The following is a 16,733-nucleotide window of genomic DNA, read 5'->3' on the forward strand; positions in this document are numbered from 1 at the left end:
AGGTTTCGTATTCTACAATTTTCTCCTCCGAAACTGGACCAATTTTTAAAAAAATTTCATCATCAGTACGAGAAAGATTTTTTCTATGCAACTGCGTGCGTTTTTTTTTTAATCGACCGTTAAATAATCACGCTGGACTCTTTTCGTGGGTGTAAAAAAGAGGTGATTTTATAGATGTTTGGCGGCTCCTAGCTCATATAAAAAATAACTAACCAAAAAAATAAAAGCACAGATACATCCCAATGGTGAATATCCATAGCATATTAAAAAATTATTACTCTAGTGCCACAATTGAGGAAGGGAGAAGTGTAATACGTTTGTATGGACAAGGCGCTGGTGTTCAGCCCCCTTAACTGTTCAATATGTATTAAAAATATTATGAAATAAATAACGAATATGCAATAGTGAATGAGGCTATGTGAAATTTTACTTTGAATTCCAAAAAATGACATAAAAATTGAATTAAAAGGCTTGTGATATTTCATACCATGTAACATTCATACAGAAATTCTATTGGTTTCAGCTATTGTGTGATTTATTTTGAATAGATTGAAGACAAAAAAATAAAAAAATATCCACTATAGTCAGTCAACTATTCATCTGATCAGATAACCAGACCGTGTCCAACTAAAATTGAACAATCAAAGAATCTACTTTTAATTTAACCAATGCTAATTCTCTAGTGCTACAATTGAGGAAGGGAGAAGTGTAATACGTTTGTATGGACAAGGCACTGGCACAATACAATACAACATACGTATGTATATAATTTAATTCCATACTTCGCCTTTTTCCATTTCATGTATTGACGAATGAGAAGTCTACCCCTCCACAAAACAAATGATTCATCAATCGTCAATTGTCTACTGGGAGAATATATTTCCGTCATTTTGGAATTAAAAAATTGTATAAGTGGCTTTATTTTACCCATGCTAGTGTCATCTTCTTCATTATTATTAAAATGCAAAGCCCTCTGAATCAAAATTGAATAGTAATAATAATAAATTGATTAATTTATTAATATTATAACTGTTATTTTTATTTATTATTCATTGATCAATGCGTTTTGCCAGTGATGACGTATGGATGTGAAACTTGGACACTGAACGCCAAGATGCTAAATAAAATCCAATGCACTCAAAGAAGTATGGAACGCTGTATGCTTGGCATAACGAGGAAAGACAGAAAGCGGAACACGTGGGTGAGAAATATGGCAAGGGTAGTGGACATAGTGGATAGAGTGAAGAGATTGAAATGACAATGGGCGGGTCACGTAGCTAGGAGGATGGACGAAAGGTGGACAAAATAAGTGCTTGAATGGTACCCGAGAGAAGGCAAAAGAGTAAAAGGAAGACCGCAAGGAAGATGGGTGAACGAAATTAGGAAAATGTGCGGAATGAGATGGATGAGTGTTGCGCAAAACAGAGACGAGTGGAAGCGTGTTGGAGAGGCCTTCATCCAGCAGTGGATGGCGAATGGCTGTAAATGATGATGATGATGATTACTATATCATTAGATGTACATAAATGTACAGTATTGTTCGTGTCGTGATCGTGTACAGACGTTGATTACGTGTGTGGCGATTTGGACAACGAAATTGTAACAATTAAAAAATTAAAAATAAATTTGTAATATATAATTATGTGTACGTCCTAAGTGTATAATAATGGCATCAGAACGCATAAGTGAAGTAATAACAATTGAAAAAAAAATTATGGACATTTTGACCACAAAAACTAACAGTATATCAAATGACAATAAGACATTTTTAATTACATCAGTAAAAAAATTAGTTGAATATATTTGTAAAAATGAAAATAATGATAAGGAACAATTTTTGGATGTAATATGTGAATTAAGAAGTGAATTTAAAAATTTGAAAAACAATATACAAAAAGACATAAATATAATAAAAACCAACAGTGAATTAAACATTTTAAAAAGTGTAAATAAGAGTGAAAATAGTTTTAGTTATGCAAATGCACTTAAGAAGAATAATAAAGACATAACAATAATTGTTCCGAAAAAAATCCAAGAAACGGACAAGACAAAGGAAGAATGTAAAAGTTTAATAAACCCTAAGGAACTAAAAATAGGAATACAAGGGGTTAAAAAAATCGGTAAAGGGGGCATTGCTGTAACGTGTAACAGTGCACAGGATAGTATTAAATTAATAAAAGAAGTAGAAAATAAATTAGGGGAGAATTATAATGTTAAAAGAGGGGAATTAAAAAATCCCAAAATTAAAATTGTAGATATGTCGGAGGAACTTACAAGTGAACAGTTGGCTGAGTGTTTGATGAATCAAAATCAAGAAGTTATAAATGATGGTGAACTGAAGGTGTTAAAAATATGGAAAAGTAGAAAAAATAATAAATATAATGCGATAGTGGAAGTAGATTGCAATACATTTAAAAGATTTATTGAAGATGGAAAAGTAAATATAAATTGGGATAGATGTAGGGTTTTTGAAGAAATTAATATTCTAAGATGTCTAAATTGTTACGGATTTAATCACAAAGCGGTGGATTGTAGAAACAAGGTGACATGTGCGAAATGTGGAGAAGAAGGGCACAAAAGCGAGGGATGTAACAATAAAATAATAAAATGTAATAATTGCTTTAAAAGTAATAATAAATTAAAATTAAATTTGAACACAAATCACGGACCGTTGGACACTAAGTGCAGTGTATATAAAAGAAATATAGAATTAATGAGAAATAGAATTAAGTATAATAATATATAGCAACCACCAAAAGGTATCGGTATAAATGTACAAAGTTTTTTTGCTCACAAGGATGAGGTTTGGAGTTTAACTGTAAGTCAAAAACCATTATTTATAGGTTTAAGTGAAACGCATGTAACTAGTGATTTTGAAGATTTTGAGCTGAATATAGATGGATATTGTGTTTTGAGATGTGACTCTAATTCTAGACATACGGGTGGGGTACTATTGTATTTAAGGGATGATTTAAGTTACGGTAATGTAATAGTTAATAAGGTTGATGGTGAGTTTTGGACAATTGGTGTGGATCTGCTTGTGAATGGAGTTACTGTGTTTTTGCTAGTAATTTACCGCTCTCCGAATGGTAGAAGTGGAAGATTTCTTAAATTTTTAGAAGAATTGAGTGAAAGAAGTATAGATGTGAGTAAAAATATAATTATGTTTGGGGACTGGAATTTTAATTGGTTACAGACAGAAGAATTTTATGTAAAAAAGTTGAGAAATTGGGTAAATGAATTGGGTTTTAAACAAAAAGTGACGGAAGCAACGAGAGTGAATAATTTATCAAGCTCTCTCATTGATTTGGTTATAACGAATATAATGGATCTGCGGTGTGAGGTGAAAGATGTACCGAAAATAGGAGACCATTCTATTGTCAACATGTTTTTGGGACAGCGGTTTAGTAACGGAGGACTTAAAAATATGCAGGTGACTGAAAGAGAAAACATTGATTATCAATTGATGAATGAATTGTTAAAGGAGTGTGTATGGGGAAAGGATGGTGATAGTGTGAATGAAATGTGGGAGATAATGTATCGTAATATAACATATTCTAAAAGTAAATGCGTAAAAACCACAAGAATCATGCATAAGCATAAGCTGAAACCTTGGTTTACCAAGGAAGTAAAGGAAAGCTTAGTTGATAAGAATGTTAGTTATAAAAGATATAAAATTATTAAGGCTATGGATGGAATCCAATTAGAAAAGGCTTGGTTAGAGTATAAAAGAAAGAGGAATAAATGTGTGAATGTTTTACGTAATGCGAAGAGGGATTGGCATGAAAGAAATATTGATGGTGCAAAAAAAGATCCCACAAAAATGTGGCGAATAATTAAAACTTTGATTTCCGGGGGAAAAAATGTTTCTTTGAATGAATTAGAAGTCGAGGGAGTAGTATATAATGATAAAGAGGATATGGTTGAAAGATTGAATGAGTTTTACATCAATAGTGTGAATGATATAGTTAATTCAATACAAACAAGGCATAATAGTGTGAATGATGATATTAACTTGGGTTTAAATAAGTTTGAAAGGTTTAAATTAGTGGAAATGGAGGGATTAAATGGTGTATTGAAGGGCATGAAATCAGTTTCTAGTATGGATGGATTGACTCTAGATATTTTAATCAACACTTGGGATATGGTTGGACCTCAGTTACTGAAATTAATAAATGAATCGTTAGAAGTGGGATCCGTCCCGGATGCATGGAAGGTGTCTACTATTGTACCGGTACCAAAGGTTACGGGCACACATAAAGCCAGTGAAATGAGGCCCATCAATATGTTACCGATTGTTGAGAAGATGCTGGAGGAAATCGTTATGATTCAATTGAAAGAGTTCATTAGTATAAATGATTGTTTGGTTGTGGAACAGTCTGGATTTAGAGTGAAACATTCAACAGAAACCGCTATCCAATTGGTGGTTTCTGATTGGATGGAGACGATGGATGAATCTAGCATGGTTGTTGGAGCAGTTTTTCTAGATTTTAAGCGAGCGTTCGAGACAGTAGATAGGAATATTTTATTACAAAAATTATATAAGTTAGGAATAAATGGTATAGTATTAAAGTGGCTTCAATCATACTTAAATAATAGAAGGCAAAGAGTAAAAATTGATAAGGTGTTATCCTCTGAATATGTAACACCTCATGGAGTGCCGCAAGGGTCCAAATTGGGACCCTTATTATTTATATTATATATAAACGATATTATTAAGGTAATTAAGATGTGTAAAATACATTTGTTTGCAGATGATACATTGATATATATAATTGGAAAGAATGTTGATGTAATGTCTGAGATTTTAAATATAGAATTAAATTATGTGAATGACTGGTTGTGTGAAAATAAATTAAAGTTGAATGTGAATAAAACAAAAATGATGTGGTTGAATGGTAAAAATAAAAATATATTGAATGAAATTAGAATTAATGATAAGTTAATTGAAAAAGTTGAAAATATAAAATACTTAGGTGTATACATAGATTCAGGACTAAATTTTAAAATGCACGCTGACTATATAATAAAAAAAATGGCTAGAAAAGTTGGTGTATTATGTAGATTAAGAAATATTTTAAGTAAAAAAAGTAAAATTTTAGTGTTTAATTCAATTGTCTTGCCACATGTGGTTTATTGTGCCACTGTGCTTAATTTGTTTAGTGGCCAAGATTTAGAAAAAATGCAAAAAATACAGAATAAAGCTATGAGAGCTATTTTGAATGTGAGTAGATTTAAGAGTATTGGAAGTATGTTAGATGAATTAGGATGGATGAGTATTAGAATTAGTCTAAATATTAGTACATTGTCTTTTGTTTATAAGTTAGATCATAAGTTATTACCTAAGTATTTTGATGATTATATAATAAGGAATAGAGATAAACATAGTTTTTATACTAGAAATAAGGACAAACTAGTTGTAAGTAGAGTAAGAAAGAATAAGACGGCTGGGGGTGTTTTTCACAGGGGTGTGCTCATGTATAATGCCCTCCCTGAGTGCGTCAGGTCTGCTAAAAACATGGATGCATTCCTGCGAGGTGCGAAGAGACACCTCTGTGAGGGACAGTACATATAAGTTAATTATAAATTTTAGAGTTAAGTATAATAATTAAGATGTATTTTTTTTTAAATTAGCTTGATAGCTAAAATATATATATAAATAAAAATAAATAAAATAAATATATACTATATATGGGATACACCGTTATCGATCACTGTCAAGCAAGGATACAATTTTACCGAAAATGATCTAAAGGGTCGTTTTGGTATAGATCACTGTCAAGCTAGGATAAATACTACCATACAATTTCAACGACGAACGGTCGAATGTGTCGTTTTGAAAGGACTATCCCATGTACGCATGCCATGAACGTCACATTTTTTCTATATGTTTAAAACTATCTAAAAAAAACCACGTGCCACATTCACCGTTGTCTGATTTCACCCTTAATGATTTCGTAGTGACTTCCAGTGACAGTAAGCTTCGAGTGGTGGCTGATAGAGTTCAGCAATATCCAAACGTGTGCAAAATTCATCAGCACGATTAAGGAGAGGGGTGGCCATATCCCCCCCGATGACCATATGACACCACTAGTGCTTCCAATCCCGGAAGGTTTCGTCAGCACCGGGATTGCGGTGCTGGGAAATTTCGATCCCGGGATCCCGGTGCTGGCACCGGGATTCCGTGCGGCCATATTCCCCCGTATGGCCATATTACAAACTTTCCCCTACTAGATTATTTTCAGACTTTTCTTGAATTAAAGAGTACAAAAATTTTTTCGACATTTTATGTTTTAAATGTTCGTTAAAGGAATATTTATTCTTTGACTTTGAAAGGCCAAGTTTTACTACTATTCATCATTATTGCAAAAAGTGGCGTCGAATGTAATATTAAATAATAACCTCATTATATTTTTCATTTACCAGAGTAAAATAATAAGAGGCTTGTAAAAAGCAGAACTTCTATATGGTTTTAGTATTGGTAGGATTACAAGCATATAATAATGTATGTATGTATGTACATACATATGTATGTATGTACATACTTCTAAAAGAGGACAGGTTTTAAGCTTGTTAAAGGACTTTTATTCATGTTAGTTTCATCGACCTTTAAGCAAAACGACGTGACACTGTACATAGTTCAACCAAGCCAACCACGCAAAGTCCAACTAAATGATTTTGCTGAATATATGTATGTATTTGTACTTAAATCAAATTTAGAGATTTTCAGTTTTGATAGTGATTGTGTCCGATATTCACAAAAGCTTAAACTTAAAGTTAGAGAAAGCGTTATTGTATAAATATATGTATGTATGTTATGTAATATGTAAAATTAAAAATAAATTTAAAAAAAAACAAAAGAAAGAATATTGGAAATACCAAAATCACGAAGATAATTAGGAGTAAAGATATCAGTATGACTTGCCAAAATGTGGAAATGATTCATGGCAATAGATAGATGCGTGTCCATGAAAATATTGATCGTAGATATAAGAAATTCAGATGAACCTTGTAAAAATGGTAAAGGACCTAGGAAAAAAATATTCTAGAACGAGATTCCCTACTATGTTCAAGGACCCAACATTTAAAATAGAAGCACTAAAACAGAAAAATGTTATAATAACAGAAGTGCCTTTACCAATAAATTGCCTGTTTCAAAATAATAAGCGTACCGTCTCCATAACTACACATATACATACATATACGCTACAACACACGGAATATAATCCGGGTCATCACATATTCACTACAGAAATAAAAGTTTTATTTTGATATATGTAGATTTATTTACAATTTAAGTACATACATATATGGTGGTGTTGGGCGTTGGTAGCCAATCCGTTTCTTTTCTCAATTACTTTTTTGTATTTGTCTGCCCTTGGGAATTCTTAAATTAACATGTAATGTATAGTTTCAACAAAAATATGTGTGTTGCGTAGGGGTGGGTGGAGGATCCAAGTAAAAGGCCAACAGTCGTTTCACAGCATTTATTGATGATTAAGGAGATACACGCACTGGCAGTGCTCAGTCCAGAATGACATGATATCGCCTACGTACCGCCTTACAAAGGGTCGATCTCTCAGGACGTCTAATCTGTTTACCTGCTGTATAGTCACGTATTCGGATATGTATTTCCACGACATTGGGTCTCCTCGTACCGATTCTGAGAAAAGCCTAATAACGGTCATTGTTTAGCCTAAATGCACTTAGAGTCCAGATATAATCCTGGAAGTAAGTGCAATCATTGTTTAGCTTTCATGCACTTAGCTTGTCGCTTTTCCTTAAAACCACTTACACCGGTCACACGGTCTCTCAGGACGCTACCCGGCCTAATCCGATCGCAATTACTCGGCGGCTCTTTTTAGTATACGTAACAATATGTATAATATAAAATGAACGATGTTTATAGTAATTAAACTTAAATAATTGATTATTAATATAACTGAGTATTCGGCGCCACCAAGAGAAATGTTTTTACATTTATTTAAAAATAATTTTTACATTTCTCTAGTGCCACCCCTGAAATTTTATGTAGAATGCGGGTGATCGCCATGCCACTTTTAAAAACTGTCAAACTACGATGTTAATCGATGAATATGTTACTTAAATGATCAATTTACTTGTATCCGTATGTATCCCATGTTATTTATTGTGTGATGCATTGTGCAATTTTTAACGATGCACCTGCCCATCTTGCGAGTAATATAAACAAACAGAGAAGATTTTATCGGACATACGTCGAGCACCAAGCATCAAATACGACTGACGATAAAATTATTTGAAAAGGTGTATGGACTTTCCTTACTTGACAACAATATGACGCCTAAAGCCACTTATATTATTATAACATTTCTCTGGACTAAACCTTTAAGGAGTCTTTCAATATATGAACATCTCCTAGAAGTAAATAGTGGTCAAGGGTTCTATCCCTGGCTTTGTTGCTAGCCAGACTTTGGATATGTGACTCCACGGTCGATTGTTTCCTTCCAGAGTTTGCCAACTTATCTGACTAAATTTGAAACGATTCCAACAAATTTGTAAACCTGTCATATTTCTCACAGAATTTGAGTTTACAGCATCTCAAAATTTGTTGATATTTAAAATGCTGCATAAAATTGTCCATAAGTGTCTCTATGATTGTAAATCGATGTTTATAATTGGCCTTGAATAATACTTACAATAATTATGTACAACTTTTGACTATACGCAGATGTACATTGACCATATGTATAATTTCGGTCTCCGTGACGAGACAGAATGTTAAACGACAGAAAACGCAAATATCGGAAGGCAAAGATCGAAATCGAAAGATCAAAAAAAAAATGGTTTAACATTCTGTCTCGTCACGTAGACCCATATAATTTAGACCATAGTTAAAATAAATAAATAAATACAAAATTAATGTATGTATACTTGTATAATTAAATAAATTTTAAATACAAATACCGAAATAAACGTCCTCCTCCAATAACAACGAAGTAATTTTCTTTGAACTCTTTCAGTTTGACTGGGATACCAAATGATCGAACCAGCTCGACCAAACTACAAAATTCAAATCATAATTCTAATTGAGTATGTTTTTTTAAGCATACATTAATACATAATGAGGAGTTTATTATGTTTTTGATATACGTATGTATAAGATTAAATATATGAATATAAACCGAAAAACAATAATTTTTTATTTGAAATTTATTAGGTACTAGCTGAACCCGTGGCATGCAATTACCGTTCTCGTTCCCTTTCCCGTTCCCGTTCCCGTTTGCGTTCCCGTTCCTGTTCCCGTTCCCGTTCCCGTTCCCGTTCCCGTTCCCGTTCCCGTTCCCGTTCCCGTTCTTGTTTCAAGTGATGGTTGGAGCCCTACTAACGTCTCTTCAACGCCGTGTCGTCATAAACCAACTGGTAACATGGTTACCAACGAACACATTTCCTTGACTACACAATGGCGCTTAAAATTTTCGCGTCGGTAAAATCGTAATTACGAATATTATTATTAAGAGGTTTTTTTCACAGTAAGCTTCCCGGATATGCATACAACAAATCCTGAAAGTTCCATCGTAACCGGTCGAGTGGTTTAGGATCCTATACGAGACAGACAGACAGACATTAAATTTTATATACTTGTATTGTGAATAAACTGTCTATATATGTAAATATATCATAAATGGAAACACACGTCCGTCCGCACGGAGTAATTAATAAGCTCAGAGCAGAGCTCCATGCAACCGCTCAGGTCCCCAAGTTGCAAATAGGGGAACGACTCTTGCAGTCAACTGCCATGGCGACATGGTGGTCCTGGACAAGGAGCGCTGAGATAAGAGTGGTGATGAGTGAATCCGTGGTAAGTTTCACTCTATAAAATGTCACACAACACTATGACGGTCTCAGGTCAGCGGCGAGTAAGTGCCGCCGCTTAACAAAAGCACAACCCGGTTTTCAAAGGTACCGTATCATCTTTGACAGAGAAGGAAACTCTATAATAAATCCCTGGTAGTGGGCAGCAGCTCTGCCAGTATAAGATGTCAAAACATTTACTGCGCTGTAGAAGGAAGTGGGAATCCACTGCAGTATTCTCCCAAGATAACTATGATGTACAAAAATAAAAGTGTGAAGAAGTCTGACTCTCCGGCTGACACCCGGCGCCTTCGAGGTTCCAGGTCTCACGGTGTGAAATTGGCTACTGGCCACATGCATGTGACTCACCAGGCATCATGTGGAAAATATGCGACTGGAGAAACTTTACGGAACAAATCCAAAATAGGTACTTGGAACGTTAGAGGACTCCTGAATCCTGGGAAAACACTGGTTGTTGAGAAAGAGATGTACAGTCATGGGCTAGATATACTCGGAATCTCGGAAACGCACTGGAAGAACAACGGCCATTATAAAACTTCAAATGGAAATACGATATATTTTTCTGGTAACCAAGATTCGTCACATAGCGGTGTCGCGGTGATCTTAGCATCTAAATTAACCAGTGCACTAATTGGCTACAACCCCATAAGTGACAGACTTATACACTTAAAACTCAACACGCATCCGTATAAACTAAACATCCTTCAAATATATGCTCCTACTGCAGATGCCGAAGATATTAAAATAAATGCGTTCTATGCTTCACTACTCGATACATTGTCAAATATCTCAAACAAAGAAATGACCATCATTCTTGGTGATTTTAATGCCAAAGTCGGTAATAATAGCAACATTGATAACATAGTAGGTAAATATGGATTGGGTATTCAAAATGAGAGAGGAGAGAAACTTATAAGTTTCTGCATTGAAAATAAAATGTCCATTATGAATACTTGGTTTCAACATCATCCTAGGCGATTGTACACTTGGATATCTCCTGGGGATCGTCACCGCAACCAAATCGATTATGTATTAATAAATTCTAGATGGAAATCATCGATACATAACGTCAAAACATATCCAGGTGCAGATTGCGGATCGGACCATAACTTACTTGTTGCTAAATTTCGACTGAAATTGAAAATGATTAAAAGACATCAAAATAAAGCAATTAAACTCACCAATGATGATGTAATTAATTTTGGCAATGTAATCAGAGAAAAAGATGCAGAATTCCAAATAAATCCTAATGTAGATGTAGAAGAGTCTTGGAAAATTTTTAAAGATCTCATAATTCGGTATGCCAGAAAACATCAAACACCGCAAAATGAACATCGTAAGTCTTTTATCTCTGATTCAACTTGGGTTAAGATAAAAGAACGTAAAAGACTTAAACAAACTGGCATAACATCGACAGAATATCTTGAAAGGTATGCAATATTACATAAAGATATTCAAAGGAGTTGTAGGCGGGATAAAGCTAAATATATAAATGACATATGTGAGGAGATAGAAAAACACGCATTAAAGAATCAGGCAAGGGATATTTTTCACAAAGTAAAAATCGTCACTCAAAAATTTTCACCCAAAACTTGGACAATAGATGATCAATTTGGAAACACGCTTACAGATATTGATGTGATACTCAACCGATGGAAAGAATACTGTTCGGAATTGTACAGTGGTAGTTCGTCGACCTCAATTGTTTCCCTAATTGATGATGTCAGGGAGCCTGACATCTTGACATCTGAAGTTGTAAATGCCATAAAGAAACTGAAATGTAAAAAGTCTCCTGGCAGCGATGGTATACAAGCTGAACTTCTGAAAGAGCTTGGTGAAACTGCGATAAAGGCGCTATGTAATATGTGCAACAAGATCTGGGTAAACGGAGTATGGCCGAAAGATTGGGTCAATTCAATATTCATTCCCTTACACAAGAAAGGATCTACAAAAAAATGCGAGAATTACAGGACCTTAGCCTTAATATCGCACTCTAGTAAAGTATTGCTGTATATAATTAAAGATCGTTTGAGCAGTTACCTTGGATGGCAAATACCGAACGAACAAGCAGGGTTTGTAAAAGGCAAAGGGACGAGGGAACAAATACTGAATATACGTCAACTCATTGAAAAATGTCGGGAGTTTCAAACTCCAGCCGTTCTTTGTTTTATAGACTATAAAAAAGCTTTTGACTTTGTGAACTGGGACTATCTGTGGAAAGTTCTACTGGACATGGGAGTCCCCATGCATCTTGTAAAGATAATACATAACTTGTATAATGATAACAATGCAGTAGTTCGAATCAATTCGCTAAACTCGACAAATTTTCGAGTACAACGTGGAGTAAGGCAAGGGTGTATATTATCTCCAGACCTATTTAATATATATGGAGAGTATATAATGCGTAGAGCACTGGATGGTTGGAAGGGTGGAGTGTCCATTGGTGGAAAAAAACTATCCAATCTTCGGTATGCGGATGACACAACGCTCATAGCTAATAATCATGAAGAAATGGCCGAACTGATCCGTCGTGTTGAGACAGAGAGTAATGTGCTTGGCCTCCAGATAAACCGCCCCAAAACAAAAATTATGATAATTGACCGTCACCAACAGCTGCAAAACAACAACTCAGCTTTAAACGGTATAGATGTGGTTGATAATTTTGTCTATCTGGGGTCACTCATATCTAACAACGGCGGCAGCGAATTGGAAATACGGCGCCGGATTACATTAGCAAAATCGGCAATGTCACAACTAACGAAGATTTGGAAGAATAGAGCCATTACAACTGCTGTCAAAATCCGTCTCGTGAAGAGTCTCGTTTTTTCTGTCTGCCTTTATGGTGTCGAGACGTGGACCATGAAGGCGGCGGATAGACGGAGAATCGATGCCTTCGAGATGTGGTCCTGGAGACGGCTACTGCGCGTGCCTTGGACCGACAAACGCACGAATGTGTCTATTCTTGAAGAATTGAAAATCAAGGATAGATTGTCAACAATATGCCTGAAACGTATATTGCAGTTCTTCGGCCACATTGCACGAAGAGGTGAGGAGAGCCTGGAGTGGTTGGTTGTGGTTGGTAGCGTCGAAGGCAGAAGAGCCAGAGGCAGATCCCCCGCACGCTGGACTGACCAAGTATCTGCAGCGACGGGCGCTTCCACGGTAGCAAGTCTTCGCCTGGCCGAATTTAGAACTGAATGGAGGCAGCTGGTTGACCGCACATCATAGTCACGATCCTCAGTGATGAGGGAACCGACAGCAATATTAATTTATTAAATAATTAATTGTTAATTTCGTGTTCTTGAGCCTCTCAGAATACAGCGATTTATGTAATAAAAAATTAGCAAGGTTTTTGTCTCCTAAATATTTCATTGATATTTATTGTATTGAGTTGTTGTATTGAAAATATTTAAATAAATGGTATACATATTTGTTTTAAAAATATTTATATTCTTTGATTATGATATACATATAATACATAACTAATTCATATACATTGTACATTATAATGTATTATACAAATTACCCAGTACACGTTTTACATAAATATAATATTTGTTGATATGAACTGTTGATATGAACTATTGTGTTGTGTTGATTAAAAAAAGTATATTCACTTTCTATTATATTGTGTTGATTTAAAAAAGTGAAATTTCGACAAAATTTATTATGTTTTCACACGTTACAACAAATGTCCAAGGATTGTTTACATTCACTCTCCTCAAATCTAAAACACATGAAATTTGAATACATGGATTACTATCAAATTATTAGATTCTAATATCATTATAGTGGTGTCTTTTTGTGTAATTATAAATTTTCTATATATTATAAAACCTAGGTATGTACATATATTAGGATGACCATATTTTCCATGAGTCAAAACGGGACGCTCCGCAAAAAAATTCACCACCCCTCAATTCAAAATGTATTGCACGTTCAAAAATTTTATAATTTTTCCCTCAAATAACCATTAAGAGGGCTGGACCCCATCGCCTTGTCCAAACAAACGTATTAGACTTCTCCCTTCCTCAATTATGGGACTAGAGAAATTATTTTTAATATGCTATTTATATCCACCATAGGCATGTTTCAATTTTTTTTTATTTTTTTGATTAATTAATTTTTACAAACCTCCTTTACGTTTCACATGGCTTTCGTGTTAGTGGTCATTTTTATCTCTTATCCGATCGTTTTTTAATTTTTTGATAAATCAAAAAAAAAAATATTAAACATGCCTATGGTGGATATATAAAAATAAAATAATTTCTCTAGTTCCATAATTGAGGAAGGGAGAAGTCTAATACGTTTGTATGGACAAGGCGCTGAGGTCCAGCCCTCTTAATATTGTAAAGGAATTATAATATTTTTTCTGATCAAAAACCTTATCAACTAAGTTAGTACATAAATAATACAAATATAAATTTTCAGCTTGATACGTTCAGAGGTGTGGACAGAATAGTGGCCACAACATTTTTAACCTTTCTAAGAGACAAAAATCCCACTTTCAGTTTATTAAATTTTGTTATTTATTTTTTATTTTCATCACATTGATACAAGAATTAAACTTGAATTTTTTTGTGAACAGCACACATGTTTAAAGGGTCGAAAAAAATAGTGGAAGACAAATCGAACGAGAGTAAACTGTCACTTCCGGTTGACGGATGCTTACCAAATTTTATACATAACTTGGTATTAATCTTATTAACTTAATTTAAGTTCAATAAAGCAAAATTTTTCTGAGAAAAACATAAAAAACCTTGATTCTCTAGAGTAAAAGTACTACTTCCGGTTTAATTAAAAATATTGGGGTTTAAAATTTATAATTTCTATTACATGTAAAAAATTTTAAATAGCTATGATGAAAATAATAGCAGATAGCGATTTTTTTTCAGAGAGAGATAAATTAATCATTTAAAAAAACATTTAAACAATACTTTTAATTCAATATATCGTATGTAAATGAATGTATATTTATTTAATATTTATTTATATTTGATTTGGAAAAACAAAGAAAAATATGGAAATAAAAACAATATCGAAAAAAAATTCCTGTGTGCATCAGTGGACGGACAAAACGGGACAAATCAAACAATTTTATGAAAACGACGTGAAAAGCACGTAAAAAACGGGAATGTCCAGGTGGAAACGGACGTATGGTCACCCTAACACATATACATATTTTATTTAGAACGATTCAATATATGATCATATTGTAGCTAATAATAGTAGCATAGATATATCTATTACCTACATTTTGAGCATAATGTTAACTGAGTTTATATATTTACCTGATATCCATTAATCCAGTGTCAATTGTGGATTTCTTAATTTCGCACATATAATAAGGAACACAATACCCTTTTTGATTGTTTCCCATAGTGCATTGCGTGCGTTTATCTATTTACGAGCAGGAAGTAGAATAAACATGAGTTTTAACGATCATAAATTATTGTGATATTTTCAGATACACATATAGTAATGCTTACCAGATGAAGGTGCTCCTTGTATGGTGACAATCAAGCAGATAACGAATAATATCTTCCAGTGCATCCTGAAATCGGTATTAATACGTCATTTATACAATAGTAACGAAACCAAGCAGTTTGATTATATAATGTAATATTATACTACTTACATTTTTATTATATATCGACTGAGTGTATTCGCGACAAACAGATAAATGATTAGAGCATAGGGAAAAAATGTATTATATATATTGTATGTACATACATATGTTTATAATACATACATACATCCATACTATATGTATGTAATGCTCTTATCTTGGCCGTTGAAATTCAATGAGTTTTTATGCGAAGGAATTGTTAAATGATTTAATTTACAATTGATTATTATAGACACTCAATGAAACTGTGTAACGGTTCCAATTTCTACCAGGTTCAGGCGAATTTCTTAATCCAAAACGCTTTCTAGCAATTTGTGTATAAGAAACATCCCATAGAAATATTATATATATGTACATGCATATATCCATCATTTATTTATTTATAAATTGATTAATTTTGGACCATTATAGCATTACAGGAAATCCTTATGCGCCACAATGGTCAAAAATATAACAGAAAAAAAAACAAAATAATAACTAAAGAAATTAGACATGACAAAAATAAAACATACATATTGTATATATGTACACAAACAACACATTTAACACAATCATAAAAATAATAAGCTATATAATAGTGGATAATAATAATAATTACAAATTATAAAAAAAAACAACAAATAAGGGAATGTCTTATATATATTTGGGGGTATTTGTGACTGCAAATCGATCGTTTCTTATCAGAGTTTGCCAATTTTATCTCATCATTGTTGAAACGGTTCCTCAAAATTGACAAAAAATCATCTTACCTGTTGTCACAAATCTTCTGTATTTGTTGTGTGTATAATTTGTAAAAATTATGTACAAAATCTAAATCCATAGATGTCTCAATGGATTAATTCTGTGATTAATTAATTAATTCATTGTTATTTCGTGTTGTTCAGCTTCAGGAAATACAGTGTCCAGAAAGGCGCATTGTGGTCTTCCTGTCAAGCCTTCCTTTATTTTTTTTTATTTTTTATGTAAAAATAAAAAATAAATTAATATGTACATATATGTATGTATGAATGTCTGACTGTCAATAATATGTAGATTATTTTTTTTGTAACTCAAGTGTTTTATTGTTAAAAGTTGATACCACATTGTATTTATTTATTTTAAATTTGGCTCAAAAGCTTATCGTAGTATTGACCTATTATGCTGTGTTTAATATTTTTACACACATACATATATATGAATGTAGAATGTAGAATGAGTAATTATAAAATAAACAAAGATAACATACATATGTATGTGTTTTATTTTTCTT

At 33.3% G+C, this 16,733-nt stretch overlaps 1 protein-coding gene and 1 long non-coding RNA gene across 2 annotated transcripts; one reads left to right on the top strand and one right to left on the bottom strand.

The window, feature by feature from the left end:
- The first annotated feature begins 12,651 nt into the window (after positions 1-12,651).
- On the top strand, positions 12,652-15,936 carry LOC143914511 (uncharacterized). The gene is made up of 2 exons (XM_077434768.1): positions 12,652-13,150; positions 15,323-15,936. Exon 1 carries the CDS (start codon positions 12,715-12,717, stop codon positions 13,081-13,083), a length of 369 nt encoding a protein of 122 aa, XP_077290894.1. The 5' UTR covers positions 12,652-12,714; the 3' UTR covers positions 13,084-13,150; positions 15,323-15,936.
- On the bottom strand, positions 13,292-15,545 carry LOC143914512 (uncharacterized). Its single transcript, XR_013260826.1, has 4 exons — positions 15,494-15,545; positions 15,345-15,409; positions 15,147-15,255; positions 13,292-13,582 (listed from the first exon to the last, which is right to left on the bottom strand). It is a non-coding gene; the product is annotated as an uncharacterized LOC143914512 (long non-coding RNA).
- Positions 15,937-16,733: the final 797 nt, after the last annotated feature.

Source organism: Arctopsyche grandis, chromosome 7, assembly GCF_051622035.1.
Source record: "Arctopsyche grandis isolate Sample6627 chromosome 7, ASM5162203v2, whole genome shotgun sequence".
Lineage (NCBI taxonomy): Eukaryota > Metazoa > Arthropoda > Insecta > Trichoptera > Hydropsychidae > Arctopsyche > Arctopsyche grandis.